We start from the raw sequence: 20,277 nt of genomic DNA on the forward strand, positions 1-20,277 counted from the left end.
AATTACTGATAACAAGAATGTAACCGTGTATTTAATCGCAGAAAGCGCAAAACTTATAAATGATTGGTGAATACTAAAAGATTTACTGTGATCTACTATTGTCTCAAAAGGTTGAAATACCGTGTTTTATGCACATTTCTTTCAAATTAAACTCGGTATCCTTCATAAGAACCTTTGTCTTTTGACATTTATTCATCCTTTCTGGAATATTGAAACAATAATATTAATTGTGGTAAATCTTACGTGGGAATAAGAGTGCATCTTTAATAATCGTTAACCGTTCTTGTTTGTCCTTACTCATAAAAATCTTTAAATAATAATCTAATTTTAATTTCATATCTTTTCTTTTTGAAAGCATTTGCACATACATTCATAAATGAGTTATTCAACGTACTATTCACTTTAGGAATGGTTAGCGCTCACGAGTTTAAATCTAGCCCGGCCTATAGATACGCAGGCGCACTTGTGACATAAACATATATTGTTTTCTTACTATGTCTGACTCTAATATCGCACAAATGAAAAGAAAAATAAGCCAATTGAATTATACCGTCCCGTTAGTAGCAAAAAACACAAATCCATTCATTTTTAAAATGAAAGCTCTTTTCATGGATTGGGAATAAAATATACGAATACTAACTTGATGAAGGATATTAATCAGGTCGCTAAACGCTTATCTTGTCATGAGATATAAACATGTACGTTGAAACCGAAACTAAAAAGCTAAATAAAGGGGAATTCATGAATGCGTTCTGCTTTGATTTGAAGAAAAAGCTATAAAATCATTCCAAGAATCATGCGAGCTCTTTATTGAAGGTTTTATCTATTATCCAGCTCGTGTACGTGTTTTTAAATATCATTTCACTGTTTATAAATCGCATGTGTTTACATATGTTTTAATTATTTTACTTCCTATGGATTAATGATATCGTGTTTAAATCAAGATTTGTCTGTAATTATGACTGGACTATTCATAGACATTACCGCCGTACGGAATGTCCCAGAGAGGAATTATCATATAAATAATTACATTATATTCCCATTATTCTGCAGATTGGTGAAACAATATAGCTAAGCAGGATTTTATGGATTCGCCTCAAGACGAGAGTCGGACCGAGATGCTTGCTGTTGGCATTGGTGATGACGAATCCTCTCAACAGAATGACAGCAGCCATGGCCAGGTAACGGTTTGCAGAAACTTGCATTTTATTTAGTATTATTAATTGAATTCCTTTATTTAGACTCATCGATTTAGGTCTTAAAATAGTGTTTGTCAAAACGAATTACGTTTTCTTTTCCGATCATGTGAGTAGGATTCCTTCCTTAATTGCCCATTTTAAGCTCAACTATTCGAAGAATATGAAAGCAATACAACTCACCCCGAGGTCGGAGTCGGCTTCCGTTTACTACTTTGTTCAGGTTATGCATGAAAGCAAATTTAATATCTCAGCAAAGATGCACAATATGAAATGAATTGGGACTTCCCATCCAATCAATCTTTTCAAATAGATCAAATAAAATAACTCTTTTTCCTTATAATGAAAATTATCACCCTTTAGTTTTTATCTTGGACAATCTGCTCATGGTTTTGCAATTTGGCAAACATAAGCTAATATCACAGCTATTTCTTGACGTATTGAATTGCACTTTAAACAAGGATTTTTAAACCATCCACAATACTTATTATTAATGAAACTAGATAACTCTATTTTGCATAAAACATATAATGCCCTTTAACTTTTCGACCTAAAATTGCTGTAAAGGTTGTGCATTTAAGCATGCAAAGTGAATATATCCCGGCAATTACTGGATGGATTGCATTGAAACTTTATTCAAAGCCCCCAACAATCCATCCCATTTAACTTATTAATGCAAACACTGTAATGCATTTTTTGCGTTTACTATTCGACTTCTGGTTAAAAGCGGTGAACTTGTCGAGCGCGCTGTCTCTGTGACAGCTCTTGTTCCTGGTCATTGTTAATTGAAATAGTGCTTCCCACGAGCTCAATAATTAGCTTTGACTATGCTGTAACTTCTGAATAATGGATTTTAATTGTCCAAGTTTTCCAAACTGACTTTCTTAACTGACCATTTTTCCACCTTTGACCAAAGTTTGTAAGTATATTTGCCGTATTGGACAATTTCGCTATCAAAAACGTCATTAAGTTTGCTGTAGAGACTCCGTTGCCTGCAGTTTTGAACATCACGTTGATTTCTTATGTATGTATTCATATTGAAATAAATTGTTATTGGAAACCTGACTGAGCATTAAAGTGCAAATCTTTAAAACTTATGTTTTCAGAAAAAAACATGTCAATTTAAAACAAATTTACAAATAAAATCCGAACTAAATACGCAAGAAACACTTTCGGTCATGGAAGATACTTATAGTCTATTAGCCTCGAAAAAAAAGTAACAGCGGGGTCTTCCTACGTGTTTGTAAAACTAATTTTTCGATTGTTTTTACCTTCGTATTCAATTGTATCAACATAGGCAATGAACAACTAAATTTGGTCACACATTTCAAGCGTTTTTTTTTGTTGTTTTTAAACAAATGCGTCATGCAAACTTGAAAAAAATGAATTTATTTACTTGTTTTAAAAAATCACATAGAAAGCTTGCACTGCCATTGATGACATTTTGAAATAATGTTTTCCACATTAATTTACTTCCTGCATCATATTAATAAATATATATTTTCGCACATTCATGTTCACTTGTTTGATTAATAAGAGGTTCCTTTAATATAGCACACTTAATATTTACATTGAGTAAAACTATTTTTGTGATTTACAAATTAGAGTTGCATAGCATAAATATTAATTTTTGAACGGAAATATGAACATCTGCGATCTGATCTTTTGTCAGCAATCTTATATCATTGGTTTGCAGATATTTACGCAATACATTGCTTTCTCCAAGACAAAAAAATAAAAAAGTTGTAAAACTGGTAAATCTGTGAGAGTGCAGCTTTAAATGTTAATGTAAATTTGCATTGACAGGCGTCGAAACAAGTGTTTGCTGTCTGTCGGAGTGCCACATACCTAGGGAATTTATATAACACTGTTTATAGCCTCCAAATTATCTAAATAGCTAAGCCATACCTTACAGTCAGAGAATATTTATATAAAAACTGTAAAAACAAACTTACGACAGAAAAAATGGCCATATCATAAATGGTTAACTAATCGTTTAAGCACATAACACTGTGGGAGTCGTGTAACTTCATTATTTGAAGCGCACTACTGTTTCCGAGTACTTCCATCTCTTTCATTTCTTTTCACCACTTGCCTATAGGGACTGTGTGCAAGTGACTCTTGAACATGAAATACTGCTCGATGTTAGGAAAACACTTGTCATTACTGATACTGAATTAAAGTTGTTAGGGGCGGATCTTGGGAGTTGGGCCTTAGGTGAGTGCGGAGTTGGGGGAGGGGGAAAGTAACTTAGGTGGCGCAACTCTTTTGACATTGCGCCTTATCCCTTTAACTTTAGAAATGTTTATATATGGTTTTATGTGGATAGTATTGACTAATACTTGGCAATATAAGACGCGAATTTGAATATTTTAATGCTTTCTTCCGATATTAAAAAAACAAACGTTGATAGGTCCGTCCAAACAGTTTGAATAAACATGAACAAAATGTTTATCTCGGTTGAAATCTTGATGTATCCTGATATCCAATTTGCTCAGAACGATAAATATTCTACAATCTATTCAAAACTGATAATGTGATATGAAGGAAATAGAAAATAAATCCCCACATGTTTACAATCTTGTTATCAGTAGTAAATATTTTCCATATATGCATTTTTAGTAAGTATGTAAAGGTTTATTACTCAAAATTTCCGTTTGTCATATATGCGTATGTGTTTAATACGAGTGTCACTTTAACTCATGTAACCTAGGTGTATTTAATACGAGTGTCACTATAACTCATGTAGCCTATGTATATTTAATACGAGTGTCACTTTAACTCATGTAACCTAGGTGTATTTAATACGAGTGTCACTATAACTCATGTAGCCTATGTATATTTAATACGAGTGTCACTTTAACTCATGTAACCTAGGTGTATTTAATACGAGTGTCACTATAACTCATGTAACCTAGGTGTATTTAATATGAGTGTCACTTTAACTCATGTAACCTATGTGTATTTAATACGAGTGTCACTTTAACTCATGTAACCTAGGTGTATTTAATACGAGTGTCACTATAACTCATGTAAGCTAGGTGTATCTAATACGAGTTTCACTTTAACTCATGTAACCTAGGTGTATCTAATACGAGTGTCACTATAACTCATGTAAGCTAGGTGTATCTAATACTAGTGTCACTTTAACTCATGTAACCTAGGTGTATTTAATACGAGTGTCACTATAACTCGTGTAACCTAGGTGTATCTAATACGAGTGTCACTTTAACTCATGTAACCTAGGTGTATTTAATACGAGTGTCACTATAACTCATGTAGCCTAGGTGTATTTAATACGAGTGTCACTTTAACTCATGTAAGCTAGGTGTATCTAATACGAGTGTCACTTTAACTCATGTAAGCTAGGTGTATCTAATACTAGTGTCACTTTAACTCATGTAGCCTAGGTGTATTTAATACGAGTGTCACTTTAACTCATGTAACCTAGGTGTATCTAATACGAGTGTCACTTTAACTCATGTAACCTAGGTGTATTTAATACGAGTGTCACTTTAACTCAAGTAACCTAGGTGTATTTAATACGAGTGTCACTTTAACTCATGTAACCTAGGTGTATTTAATACGAGTGTCACTATAACTCATGTAACCTAGGTGTATTTAATACGAGTGTCACTTTAACTCATGTAACCTAGGTGTATTTAATACGAGTGTCACTTTAACTCATGTAACCTAGGTGTATTTAATACGAGTGTCACTTTAACTCATGTAACCTAGGTGTATTTAATACGAGTGTCACTATAACTCATGTAACCTAGGTGTATTTAATACGAGTGTCACTTTAACTCATGTAACCTAGGTGTATTTAATACGAGTGCCACTTTAACTCATGTAACCTAGGTGTATTTAATACGAGTGTCACTTTAACTCAAGTAACCTAGGTGTATTTAATACGAGTGTCACTTTAACTCAAGTAACCTAGGTGTATTTAATACGAGTGTCACTTTAACTCATGTAACCTAGGTGTATTTAATACGAGTGTCACTTTAACTCATGTAACCTAGGTGTATTTAATACGAGTGTCACTTTAACTCATGTAGCCTAGGTGTATTTAATACGAGTGTCACTTTAACTCATGTAACCTAGGTGTATTTAATACGAGTGTCACTTTAACCCATGTAAACTAGGTGTATGCTCGCATCCTGTTGACCAGCTGTATTTGTAAATGTACGTGGGTTATGCCTACAAAAATAAAAATTATGACGGTTAAATAATCAAACTGAAAGTTGGATAGTTTTATCGGCGGTCTTTTGCGCAGTTGCAATGGTTATTGACAACCATAACTCCCGAACTTAACATATCTGCTGTGAAACCCATGTATTTGTAAAATCAAGGTTGAGACTTACATCCCGGTTCAAAAGCCTGTAAGTTTTATATTTATTTTTTATGTCAATATCGGATAAAAGTGTAATACAATACGCTCAAAATGCAACATTTCGAACTAGATATTGTTAAAACAACTGCCAACATTTTAAATCTATTTAAATTTTGGTTTTGAGAGGGGGGCGCTTGTCAGATGGTAACGCTTCCTCTGACGTCAGTTCCTGGACCCGTCCCTGAGAAAACAAAACGTAAAGAGCACCACTAATGGACCACACATGCATCGACACAGCACTTTCTTGTCAATGAACTGACCGCGAGTCTTGCCCATCCTTTAAAAAATACCTTTCTTACATGTAAATGTGTTTTTTTAAGATACAATGCAATATCAAAATTACAACTGTAGTTAAGACTAGAGAAATGAAACCATATCCAATATTCAGAGCTGTGGGACCACTTTAGATGTCATTCAACGCAGGTTTCGCTGCATTTCGGGTTCAAAATTACTCCTTTGGCGAATATCCCATCAACCGATGGGGGTAAAACTCCCCCTTTGGCTTCAAACTTCTGTTAAAGCCACACTTGGGGATGTGACGGGGACAAGCCATAATGCAGCCATTATAGGGCGCGGGCAGACCTTTATAAACTCAACAACAACAACACATGCATCGACACAGCTTTATCATTAACTGATGGGATTACCGCGTTGGAACTGTCAGTAGAACACGAGTTCAGTCAAACACTAGCTCATTGGGGGCATAACTGGTTTATATACGCATAACCCCTCACTGTCCCACCAAGTTTCCATATTCTACCCTCTATATACTGGTTCAAAATATTTTATCGTCTTTTGGTATGGAGCCTTTATGCCTAAATAGAGAAAACCCTACTTAGATAGGATGACAAGTACATGTTTTTATTTATTAAAAATTTACATTGTTGTAAAATTTACGAAGAAGTTCAGTTTAAACTTCATTTATTTTACAACGATTGTGAAGAAAGTTATTTAACGTATGCTAAGTCGCTCTCGTTTGCACGATGTTGATTGGACTCGTGTTGTGGGGGAAATCTGTACCCGAAAAAATATTTGTTCGGCTTTGTGACCACTAACCAAACTCATATGTAACCAAGTCGGGAATCGAACCTTTAAAAACCCCTTTTACAAGAGATATAAGTCATCCTAAATTTGGACATAGATGTAACAGTTCATCAGAGGAAAGGCAACTGTATCCAAAATTATTAGTGTCAGCATTTTTTTAAGAAGTACGATGTTTTGCTCTTGAGGTCAACAAAAGACGCCATCTGACAAATAGAAAACAAAACAATATACAATAACGTCATTTGAATGTTCAACCTTGCTCTTCCTCACTTTTCTTTTAAATATTACTACATAAGCGAAGGCAATTCACCCAAGGGAATTTGGTATAGAAACAAGCTCAGTAGCCAAAAGGTTCAACGTAAACCCCGTTAAGACAAGAGACTGACGATTTATGTTATATACAGACAATAATGTTATTTCTTAACTGATAGTTTTATGGAAAGGGCATTTCCCAAAATAATAGATCATAAATCTATCAGGTTGTCCGGTTAGCGCATTGGTGAGCTCACTCGCTTCTCACCAAGGCGACCGGGGTTAGATTCCCGGCCGGGGCGCATGTTAGTTTGGTTAGTAATCACCAAGCCGGACGAGTGGGTTTTCTCAGGGTACTCCGGTTACCCCCACAACACAAGATCGCACTCTCGCGCAACATCGTGCCAACGAGAGTGACTTAGTATAAGACATCAAAGCTTTCTTCACAATGAGAACGATTTGAAAAGGGATTATAATATTAGTTAATACAGATACATATCAGGTCACAAATAAGTAAGAACACATATTATATATATATCACTACTTAGAGTTAAGATAAAAAACACATTGTGTCTATTTGATTTTGCAGCGTTATTGGTTATAGGTGCACTTATTTTTAAAATTTAGTGATAACAAGTACGTGTTTCTTTAAATATAAAAAAGGAAATCCTGAGATCATGGGATCCTTATATACGCTTTGTGATTTACCTTGATTTTCTGGCATTTAGTTTGGGGTGTTACATTGAGATCTTGATATTTACTTTCGGTATATAAATACTTTCTGTAAGGTAAACACATCTGGATGTTTTTGCATTCTGGCACAGAAAATGAGTGTGTTCGAGGAACCGAGCGCATTTTGAGCAAAGTTCTTCAAACTTATTTTCGAGTACTGTGAGTTAACTTGCTTTTACAAGTATATTTTTTATACATTTACGGGAGACACGAACGAAAGCAGTTGGGTTTTTTTATTCAAATTAAGATGCGTATCGTTGTCGTCGTAAATATTGCTGGTGATCTTTTATGTGATTTCAAATTAATGCAATACCCTGAAAACTACTACTACTACTACTCTAACTACTACTACTACTACTACTACTACTACTACTGCTACTGCTACTGCTACTGCTACTACTACTACTACTATTACTACTACTACTAATACTACTATAATAATAATAATAATAATAATAATAATAATAATAATAATAATAATAATAATGATTATAATAATAATAGTAACAATAATAATAATTGTTAGGATTACAATGAGATAGCTAGTTTGACGATGGATACATAGATTTATTTAGATCCTTTCGATCAATTTCATTATTATCTTACAGTGTTACTGTAAGTGCATGTGTTTCAACTGATAATACTATTGTAAACAAGTTAAAAACGTTATCTGCTGAGAAGGCGATAGAGGTTCTGGTTACATTATGGGTCACGTAAGTCAACAAGACCGGTGTTATATAGCTTCGGTATTTTAATAAAAATTGAGCGATTTAAAGCATTGAATAAAGGCGGTTACAATCTACCCTTCTGCCAAGTATTGAATGACAAAACTGCTATCATTTAACAGCTGGTCTGCGCTATTTTAATGATCTTAGATATTTTGGATTGACAATAATATTTTTATGATTGGCGGCTCATAACAGGCGCAATTGCGAATGTCAACGCTGCACGGTGACTTCAAAAGCCATGTCGAGCCCAGTCTGACTGTTCTTATCGGTGCAAAGTTGCGATGTGAACGGTGCTTGATAAGCTTGATTTGCAAACAGTGGTATAAGACTAAAACTAGTTTATGCTTCCCGGTGCTACGTGAGGAATAAAGCGGTGACCTAAAATTAGTACTTAATGCAAAGTCCTGCATGTGCATGTGGAGCTGATATTGAAGTCGTGGAACACTTTCTCTTCCAGTTCAAAATATGTTTAATAGAACCTATAGAAATGTTTAGAGAAACCCGTGCCTTCCATCCACTTAAAATCGACAATTTACTTTTAGCTTCGACAACCTTACTGATGAACAAAATGAGATCATTTTATAAAATGAGATCATTTTATACGAGTTCAAAAATATATAAAGAATATTAAACAATGTTTAATTAACTTTAATCGCATTTAATGGTGTCCTGTTCTACTAAAGCGTTGAAGTTGACGCTCGACCTTGACTTTTGCAGTTTAGAATACAACCTATAGTTTCAGCCAATGCAATTACAGCATTAAGTACTAGGCTTAAAGATCCGCCTACTGCCATTCATTCGATACACATCTTCTGAGTCATTGACAATGTGTCAGCCAATTAGGTTGTATTCTAAGTCAGTAAGATAACTTGAAGTTACATCTTAATGATAAAGAAGGGCTACGCTTACTCTGTCCATTCTTAATCATTAAGATATTAATTCATATCGTCTAACTATTACATTGTCATTTTACAATATCAAGTCGGATCCAAATGAGTGAACTATCACTGCCCAAGTTGACTGTCAATAAATATTTTCAATTATTTGGTGATATTTCACTTAAATGATCATAACAAAAACATATGATTTGCTTTCAGATAATAGCTTATCAATTTATATTGATTTAATTAATAGCTACGTGGCCCCAATTTCTCCAATTTCAAAAAGCGCCAAAGTGCATATCTATAGTGTGCTTCTTTAAGCCGCAATAGCTGTTTTAAGTATGAGGATATAGTGTGTGATTTCGATTTTTTTTCTTGCAGGATATAAGCCTCGACGCCGCTACAAGTATTGCCATGTCTGTAGTACATTATCCGTCAGACTCCTTTGTGTAATCATAATCATGTTGTTTTTTCAGAGCAACTCGCGATCAACTTGTCGACGCTGGTTTTTTACAATTTTGGTAAGAGATTTGTCTTACTTGTGTCAACAACCATCAAAATACTGAAGAGTTTTTGTTAACAAATATGAGTTTGGTTTGTATTCACAAAACATTCATTGTAAACTATGAGTTTAAACTTAAAATAAACAAATTGAAGAATAAAACAACAAGTTGTTAGTGCACTAATATAAGACTTATATTGATATATTTATGTGTTACGGTTTGGTTTTTTCTGGCACTAACAATGTCATATTAATAAAACCGTTTTTATCTAGTTCGGCACATTATCACCTGCAGAATTTCCGATTTGTACAAATCTATTTACAGTAATTTATTTCAGATTGCTATAGTTTCAATTGCGCTTTTTTATTTCAGATTGCTACTGCAAAATGCAATAGTTTCACTTGCACTATTTGTTTTCAATTTGCTTCATGAGAATGCTACAGTTTCACCTGCGGTAATTCATTTCAGATCGCAACAATTACACTTGCTGTAGCTTTCGGTATCGGCTATTTCAGCAAGCCTCTAATAAGTACCGAAGAATCTCATCCGAACATATCTAAAGAACACGGTGTACAATTTCTCCGACAACGAAGTATAGTGGCTTTTTTATTCGTTTACTTGTTAAATATATGTATTATCAAATTATAACGTTTAAATCATGTACGTATGATATTTGAAAGCTAAGTTCATAACCTTTTGTCTACAGTTAACGTACAAATGTTGTTCATAGACGAAGTCCATTTTAACAACTGTGTAGGCTATCTTCAGTAAAAGAACATATCAATTTATTTTGAGTATTCATTTCCTGATTTCTGAAATCCTTCCGTTTTTTCCAGTCTTTACATATTCATTGCTTTACTGGTCGGCTACTGTTCATTGTTTCACTGGTCGTCAAGCGTATACTGCTTCACTGTTAACTGGTCGGAAATTGTTCATTATATTCTAGTCTTTACATATTCACTGTTAACTGGTCGGAAATTGTTCATTATATTCTAGTCTTTACATATTCACTGTTAACTGGTCGGAAATTGTTCATTATATTCTAGTCTTTACATATTAATTGTTAACTGGTCGGAAATTGTTCATTATATTCTAGTATTTACGTATTCATTGCTTTACTGGTCGCCAAGCTTGAATTGTTTTACTGGTTGGAAATTGTTCAGTGTTCTAAAATGTTTCGACGAGCATGGCATTTGACTAAATTTGTCATTTAAATGATGTTTATCATTTATATTTGTTTAAAAACCGTTTAGTTCTTCAAACGGTCGTTGATTACCTCCTTACTTTTTTCAGATAGCCCTGATCTTCTTGTGAACCCTAAGCAACCATGTAATGATACCCATTACTGCGAGAAATGTACAGCGACTGTAATTTCTTCTAAACATCGGCATGAACATGAAGGCAAGAGCTCTTTGATGTCAGTATGATATATAACGTTCCATATGTTCTATAGAGACGTGTAGTTTTTTTTTTTTTTTTTTTTTTTTTTTTTTTTTTTTTTTTTTTTAATTCTAATAAGAATGAATGACAGCGCATAAAGTAACTTCAGTTAAAGATTTATTCAGAAGAAGGGTTTGTTGGAAACAAATTAGTTAATAAATTATAAAAGTAAATAGATAACGACAGTATATTTTCTACATAAAACATATATGTTATGCCATGTGCATGATTGATTATATATACCTATTATTCTCATTTATGAATTGAAAAACTGCAGAGACAACCCAAGTTGTCAAAAATCCTAAAATAAACCCAGTTTAGGGGCAATAAGCAAGGGCCCAAACGACACTGAACTAGAGACACAAACATATTTACACCACCTACACCAATTCACAGGCCAGGCCAGATTTCATACATATTGAGAGTACAAGCACTAAATATACTGGAAAAACAATGAAAGACCTTTATTTAGAAATGAAACTGCATGTTTAATGTAATGTTTTTTTCTGAGTTTTATTTAGATACATAAGATATATATTTTATTTTTACATACATATATATTTCATTTGTGATGATTGTTATGTTTTGACTTTATTTAAGATGTAGAAATTCCATCTTACAGTTCATATAGTTGAACATCAAAGTGTTCAAAACTACATGCATAGCTCAATTGAAAACCTGATTTTTGTATAATAAAATTAATTAATTTAATGCATTCACATAAACTACATTTTTTTATCTAGATAAATCCCAGAAAAAATATTATATCAAACATGCAGTTTAATTTTTAAATAAAGGTCTATTATTGTGTTTGTGTATATTTAGAGCTTGAACTCTCATTATGTATAAAATCTGGCATGGCCTGGCACGACATGCTGAGTCAGCAGGCCAGGCCAGGCCAGGCCAGGCCAGGCCAGGTTTTAGAATATGCCCTCCGAGCAAAAGAAACTAGCAGTCTTTTGATAAAAATATTGGCATACCGCATTGATAAATATTTGGGTACCGCCTTGGAATGGTCATTGAAAACACTACGGATTTCACTGGGAGCTTTATCTAGTTAGCATGGCAATAACCTCACTATAGTTTCATCTTTTGTCAATAATGACTAAAATAAATAAATAATGCCTCACCAGAAAACGCATCAACTTGCAAACAAGGGGTTTTCTCGTTTTAATGTTGTGTTTGTGAATGAACTTACGGTGTGTGTTTTTTACATCAATGTTCATTTTTTCGTTATTGTTCTTACAGGAAAAGCATGCGAAAAAAAATTCTCAACAAAAAGCCCGGTTTGTATATTCTCTTTGAAAAAATATTTTTTATATCACTTTTGACTTTCAATAGCCAAGGCGTAGAAAACGCGGATGGATAGTGACAAATTAAACAAGTTAATCGAACATGTAAGCAATGTTGATTATGCAGACTATATAAATAAGGTTTGTTTTGCTGATCATATGACTTGGTGTTTGCTTATGTTGACAATATAGTTTGAAAGGGCCCAAACGACAATGAACTAGAGACAAAAACATATTTACACCACATTCACAAGTACACATACCAAAAACAAACTTACACCACAAACTCAATTACAATTACAGCAAACAAAATACACCTTCATCAAAATGCATTATTTTTAAATTATGGGATCACCGCCTTGGAACGGCCAAGCAAACATAGTTTCGCTGGAACCCGAGTCGACCGGGGGCTTTAACTAGTTTAATGGCCATAACCTCACACTTGTACCCTTAATTAATCAACAAAGTTTGACGGTACGAGTGAACAGATACACGCAAAGAACGGAAGACAGAAGAACCCACTCCTTGCACAAAAAACAACAAGCTGTCTTTTGATAAATATTGGAATATCGCGTCGATAAATATTGCGGTGTTCCGTTTGAATGGCACCGATAACACGGATTTTACTGGGAGCTTTATCTAGATAAGATGGCGATAACCTCACTATTGTTTTATCAAATGTCAATAATTACTAAAATCATATTTAATTTACTAAAATAAAACTTAATAAATGCAACATCAGAGCACGCATCAACTTGAAAACAATGATGAATCAAGCAAAAGATAACAAATAAACTGAATAATTAATTTCAAGTACTCAGCGATTAGATGCAAGTCTAGTTATATTATGGTTCATTCCATGAAGATAGGTCATATATTTGCAAATACGTTTTGGTCGGCCTTGACCAGTAGATTTCCCCTTTTGAATTAGGATGAGCAGGTCAAATGTCAATAATGCACTCAACAAGTTTCGGACAGCAGGGTCCGCATAATCAATGGACTATTGTTTGACAGAGGACCATGCCACTCCACCATACTGCCATCGGCCGGTATTGACACACAGCGTTGTGGACGACATTCGATCAAAGATCACCATAAACATCTTTCATTAAAGGGACTGTGTCACAGATTGTCACTTTTTTTTTCTGTAACGAATCTCAGGACAATTATCTAATATGTTACGCTTTGATATCATAATTGTAAAAAAAGTACCAAAATGTAAATAAAAATTGTGTCGGAGACTGGGTTCGAACCCGCGTCGCCAAAATTGAAGACCAGTGTCTTACCTACTGAGCTATTAAGGCTTATTCACTCGTGTGACATAATTAAACTATAAACCTACCTCGGTAATATCACGTAATAACACCGACTAGCCAATCACGCATAAGGAATGAATTCTACCTGGTAGACATACCCAGTAACTTTTTAAATGGAAAAATACGAAATAACTGCTGAACTTTAAAAAGTTATAAACTATGTGGTACTTCAGTAAGTAAGTTTCAATGCATTGTACACATCGATGCCAAGTTTATGTCATTTTTCAACAATATTTTTTTTCGCTATTTTATCATCTGTGAGACAGCCCCTTTAAACTTATTTCTACTGAAAGTATTCATGAGGTCTAGCTGTTTCTGACATAACAGCGCTGGGGTGGGATTCTCTCCTTGTTGTGCTAAATTTGAAAAGAAACTTATGGTGATGTCTTTTTTCATTAATGATTATTCTTTCGTTTTTGTTCTTCCAGGACAAGGACAAGTATGCCGTAAAAATCCTCTCATCGAAAAGCCCGGTCAGTATTTTTCTTTTTTGACTTTTAATGCCAAGGCGAAAAATAAACGATTGGATAGTGACAATTTAAACAAGTAAATCGAAAATGTACGCTTAATTACTGTTGATTGATGCTGACAATATAATTAAGGTTTGTTTTGATGATAATATAGCTTGGTGTTTGCTTATGTTGACAATATTACCAGAGTTTGATAAGGTTGACACAATCACTGTGGGGGGGGGGGGGGGTATGCTAAATTACTACAAGTGATTTAGACGAACTCATAAAGTTAAGCAGAAATGATATGATTATGCAATCTTGTTCAAGAAACATCGTTAAGCAGAAATATCAGGATCATGATAACGTGTTTACTAACTCATTCAAAAGTTGAAATATTAAATTAAGCTATCGTGTGTATGTACTTATTGTATAGTAGTAATGTTTGGATCTTGTTATCATGTTTACAAACTCAATGTTACATCATGCTTTCGTGTATTGTAAAGTAGAAATGGTAGGATTATGCTATATACCGAACTCGTTGTAAATAGAAATGGTAGGATTATGCTATATACCGAACTCGTTGAAACGTAGAAATTGTAGGATTATGCTATGCCAAACTCGTTGTAAATAGAAATGGTAGGATAATGCTATACCGAACTCAGTGTAATGTAGAAATGGTAGGATTATGCTATATACCGAACTCGTTGAAAAGTAGAAATGGTAGGAGTATGCTATGCCGAACTCGTTGTAAATAGAAATGGTAGAATAATGCTATTCCGAACTCGTTGTAAAGAAGAAATGGTAGGATTATTCTATACCGAACTCGTTGTAAAGAAGAAATGGTAGGATTATTCTATACCGAACTCGTTGTAAAGAAGAAATGGTAGGATTATGCTTAACCGATCTCATTGTAAAGTAGAAATGGTAGGACTATGCTATACCGAAAACAGTGTTAAATATAAATGGTAGGATAATGCTATACCGAACTCGTTGTAAAGTAGAAATGGTAGGATTTTAGTATGCCGAACTCGTTGAAAAGTAGAAATTGTAGGATTATAGTATGCCGAACTCGTTTTAAAGTAGAGATGGTAGGATTATTCTATACCGAACTCGTTGTAAAGAAGAAATGCTAGGATTATGCTAAACCTATCTCATTGTAAAGTAGAAATGGTAGGACTTTGCTATACCAAACAAAGTGTAAAATATAAATGGTAGGATTATGCTATACCGAACTCGTTGTTAAGCAGAAACGGTAGGATTATGCTATACACCGAACTCGTTGTAAAGAAGAAATGCTAGGATAATGCTATACACCGAACTTGTTGTAAAAAAAAAATGATAGGATTATGCTATGTTCCAATTTCATTGTTAAGTAGAAATGGTAGGATTATGCTATACCGAACTCGTTGTAAAGAAGAAATGGTAGGATTATGCTATACCGAACTCGTTGTAAAGAAGAAATGGTAGGATTATGTTATACCGAACTCGTTGTAAAGAAGAAATAGAAGGATTATGCTATTTTACCGAACTCGTTGTAACGAAGAAATGGTAGGATTATGCTAAACCGTACTCGTTGTAAACTAGAAATGGTAGGATTATGCTAAATACCGAACTCATTTTACAGTAGAAATGGTAGGATTATGCTAAATACCGAACTCATTTTACAGTAGAAATGGTAGGATTGTGCTAAATACCGAACTCATTTTATAGTAGAAATGGTAGAATTATGCTAAATACCGAACTCATTGAAAAGTAAAACTCATTTTCTCTACGACATGCCCTGTTGTTCATGCTTTAATCACCATTCGGTCATCTCTTGTTTGAACAGATTGTTTCCGATGCAATGACAGTTGTATTTCAACGGTTAACCTGACAAACCTCCTGGGGCAACACATTATATGTAACACCACCGTAGAGGAAATTGTATGTAAGTTTTAATAGAATGAACCTATATTTACATGCACGAGCCATAAGTTCAAACTCTACTAATGATACAATTTAGTGGCAATCAATATGGGGTGTCTGTTTCGCTTGCGCAGCATGGCAGTACTTGAACGGCAGCGTCACATGTTCGTTTCCGGTTAATACTTGGTATGCACTGCTTGGTATTTGTCATAGTGCGCAGATGGCCCCTATTGCTTTAGGGTCAATATGTAAAGGGCCAGGAGCGAGGTGACTCTTATCGAACACGTATGTACGCTCCCCAGTCTACTCACCCGATTTACAGAATTCTGAGACGAATGCTTTCAATCTTCCAAAGCCATGTTTAGTAGATAAATATGAATAACGATTGCATTAGACTATTATCAAGTCGAAAATTGATGTTTTGTTTTTACATATGTATAGGCTGTGACCTGATTCAAATGGCACCTGATAAATGCGGAAATAACGGTAAAATCATTTGCAATAACGTCTCAAACCCACCATTTTGCAACTGCAACTACAACTGGACAGGACTGACGTGTGACCAAATAGATTTCCAAGAGGTAATACATTAATAAGTTGTTTTTTAACGACCCAAACCTGAAGAACCTTTGTGACCTTTATGCCTAGTATTCGTAATTTTATTTTTTACTGTGTGGCTAAATTGAGGCAGTCTTACATTTGTTTATCGATAAAAAAAAAATATCAAAAAATATTGCAATCCACAGGTTATGTGCAATTGTTTCACTCTTGGGAAGGCCATTGCCTATGCGGACAGTATGAAGTCTTGCAACGATGCTGGGCGACCTGCAAACTGGACTGAGTGCATTTTAGACGGCGAACGAGAAAATACGCCAATGAACTGTATATGCGCTCCTTTAAATACAACAGATATAAGATGTTAGTATATTTCATAGAAATAAAATGCAAGCAAGAAACTATGTTCGGTACGAATTCTTTACATTTTTTCAGTCATCAGTAATGAACGAAAATCCTTTCCAAGCAAATAACAAGAATGAACAAGAGGCAAATTAGTGATAGGTTTGTAGTTATCAAGGATAAATAAGTTTTAAAACCTTAAGTTAGAATGTTAAAAAATCGAATCGTTCATTTAATGAAACCTAAAGTTAACACGAACATATAGATATTTATTTTTCTTTATGTCAGCCTCATGCGCAATCGGGACCATTGGGTTGACATTTAATTATCACTATTTAAAATATTTGTGTAAATGTATCCTTATGCAACAAGTAATCTCTTTCTCTATTCATGAGCTTTCAGCAAATAAACTGGCTGAGACCAAGAATGTTCCTATACCTATATTTGGTCTAACCCCTTTGATTGTATTTCAGTTCATCTTGATGAAAAGAAAGATCTACAGAATTGCAGTTTTTCACAGTCTTAAAAAGGTATTAAAGAACTTGACCTATATATTAATCGCTTATGAACTATTTGATAAGTCTTTATTTATATTCTGATATCGACAAAAATGTACTGTTAAGATTTTATTGTTGGTGCATTCCAAAAGATGAACTAGTTATTCTGTATTTATTCTTTATACCTATCATCTTTAAAACGTTAAAATATGTTTAACGTTTACACGGATATCATTAAGACAATATTGATGATAACTTGATTACCAATAGTAACTTATCGTTTCTTTTCGTTGCAGGATATATAGTGTAATAAAACATTCCTGATGATGTGAAACAGCGAAATAATTCTCATTTAATTTGTGATATTAAATCGGAGACTAAATGATTACAGATAATCAGGATACTGCTGCTTGTTTCATTTTTTTCTGGATAAAAAAGATCTTTGCCCATTATATGTTTAAATAATTAGCTATTATTGGCTGAACAGATTGTTGTATGATATTTTGTTCTACTACGTGAACATTATCAGGTTATTAGGCAATGGTTGAAAACAGTATTTTTAGAAATACGAAAAAGTTATATGACATGAAGTTAATTCTTAATTATTAAACGGGTAGATGATACAATTGCAAGAAAAAGAAATTGTCAAAAAACTTTAATACAATTGACATCGTTGTGTACACCGCATCGATTTTATTTTCTGATGTATCACATCGCTTATAACACATCTATCTTTCGCAATTTTCGAGCATTTTTCCAATTTGAAAATTCATTATGGTTTTCTACCACGTAAATCCCAATAAGTTTAAAAATGGCGTCGGTATATGTATCTTTACTCATAAACAGATATGATTTAAACCGGGAAACCAAAATGGGCTATTTTACACGGAGAAACACAGATGCGACAGCAACATGATTGTTTCGTTCATTATTTAATAATGTGATGTATTATCGGCCTCCTACATTAGCTCGCATTGACAATACTGGGCTTGTTTTGAGGCTGTTCTTTGCTGGTTTTTAAACCAGCTGCTGTCTATCACCTTTAAGAACAGGAGGAGTGGTTGCAGCGAACGAGCCCTTTTAAATTATTAAGATATTAATTCAGGTGATCTAACTGACTTAGAATACAACCTCATTGGCTGACACATTGTAAATGCTTATTCATAAAGATTTTACATCCTGTCATCTAACTATTTACTTATATTCGAAAATAAGTTTCACCATAAAAAAGCCACCTGCTACATTTTTTATAACTAGAAATAGTGCTAGTTAACATTAATGTGTTTATACGGGCAGCATGGATGATTTTGTGATTTTTGGTTAAGTTATGTTATATTACTAAAATTGTTGTATGCATTTTTTTTGTGGACCAATGAATTTAATATTACATGTATTCGAATTCCCGCCTATTTATACTCCATTGAACTCTTAGTCCTTATCATTTTTGATAGCTGCCTTCTCAAAGATTGACAGGTCTCAAATCTCAATCGTTTGGGAAATTGCCGAAATTTCCATTTTTAAAGCGTTAGTAAAGCTTTAAGCCATAACACATCAATTCTAGTATCACTGATTTCAAGACATTAATACGCAAAATTGGGTCTTTCAAAGACAAAAAACCTGTCAAACGGTCAACCTGTGAGAGTGCAGCTTTAACTCAAGAACGAAGTGACTTGAGTACTTAAATTATCTATATAGATAAGTAACTGTAGTTGACAATCATTTGTAGTTATTGGAACCTACGTTTCGCCTGTCCAGTTGTTGTTGTATTTCTTCGGAAAGAAAGTCACATCCATATATTAAACATATACATAAAGCTTATACATCTTGTAAATTGTCAAACTAATTCATTTCATGTTTGTCTCAGAGTTCAAGTACAGTCGTTGCAAAAACAATGCTTATGTATGATCCAACCTTTTTTTAAGTTCACTTACGTAATCGTGTAACGACAGAATTTATTATAGCAAATGATGTAGGAAATTGAACGGAAATCAAAATACAGTCGAACCCCGTTGGCTCGAACTCAAAGGGACCGGCGAAAATACTTCGAGCCTCAGAAAAATCGAGCCATGCGGGATTTTTTACCTTAAGTATAAAGCAAACGGTCCTTTACATCTAGTTGGAGCCAACGATGACTTCGAGCCAAACGAGTTCGAGCCAACGGGGTTCGACTGTAATTACTTTGTTTCGGTTTTATTTGCCTTTACTCCTTTATGTACTCGTAGAAGAGGCTTGTTATGTCACTCTTGGTATATCTGGTTCATCGTTTTAATGCAATATACATACGAACACGATCGACAGACAGCCCACATCCACCGAACCGGAAATTTTATTGACATATCATAAAATAACCATGCATTATGCTGACTGTTAAATTGACACGCTTATTCAAAATCAATACATACACATGTATAACAAACATAAATATTGACTGATTTGCCTTTAACTTTTTACTAACTAATGCATTTATGGAAAATATTAATTACTGATAACAAGATTGTAACCGTGTATAATAGCAGAAAGCGCAAAAATATTAAATGATTGGTGAATGCTAAAAGATATACTGTGTTCTACTATAATCCCATAAGGTAAAAATACCGTCTTTTATGCTCATTTCTTTCAAATCAAACTCGGTACCCTCCACAAGAACCATTGTTTTCGACATTTATTCCTCATTTTTGGAGTGCATTTTTAAAATTATTTTTGTAATTAAATAAAAGATATGCATCAAAATGAGTTCAATTAAATT

General features: G+C 33.9%; 1 protein-coding gene across 3 annotated transcripts; it reads left to right on the plus strand.

Moving 5' to 3' along the window:
* Positions 1-508: 508 nt before the first annotated feature.
* Positions 509-19,349, plus strand: LOC128214083 (uncharacterized). Of its 3 annotated transcripts, none has more exons than XM_052920337.1 (11): positions 509-698; positions 1,054-1,181; positions 9,706-9,750; positions 10,201-10,324; positions 11,026-11,133; positions 14,209-14,253; positions 16,061-16,159; positions 16,579-16,718; positions 16,884-17,055; positions 17,508-17,564; positions 17,828-19,349. In XM_052920337.1, exons 2-10 carry the CDS (start codon positions 1,086-1,088, stop codon positions 17,558-17,560), a joined length of 882 nt encoding a protein of 293 aa, XP_052776297.1. In that variant the 5' UTR covers positions 509-698; positions 1,054-1,085; the 3' UTR covers positions 17,561-17,564; positions 17,828-19,349. The 3 variants fall into 3 exon arrangements, with proteins under 3 accessions (XP_052776297.1, XP_052776296.1, XP_052776295.1); XM_052920336.1 differs by lacking the exon at positions 509-698 and adding an exon at positions 705-839; XM_052920335.1 differs by lacking the exon at positions 509-698 and having other exon boundaries at positions 846-1,181.
* The last annotated feature ends 928 nt before the right edge of the window (positions 19,350-20,277 follow it).

This window comes from Mya arenaria, chromosome 13, assembly GCF_026914265.1.
Source record: "Mya arenaria isolate MELC-2E11 chromosome 13, ASM2691426v1".
NCBI lineage: Eukaryota > Metazoa > Mollusca > Bivalvia > Myida > Myidae > Mya > Mya arenaria.

Excerpts from the sequence above, each read along its gene's own strand:
- LOC128214083 (XM_052920337.1), top strand. The coding sequence starts at position 1,086 with ATGGATTCGCCTCAAGACGAGAGTCGGACCGAGATGCTTGCTGTTGGC. Across the intron at positions 1,182-9,705 it reads ATGACAGCAGCCATGGCCAG|AGCAACTCGCGATCAACTTG; the intron begins GTAACGGTTTGC and ends TTGTTTTTTCAG. Across the intron at positions 10,325-11,025 it reads ACAATTTCTCCGACAACGAA|ATAGCCCTGATCTTCTTGTG; the intron begins GTATAGTGGCTT and ends TACTTTTTTCAG.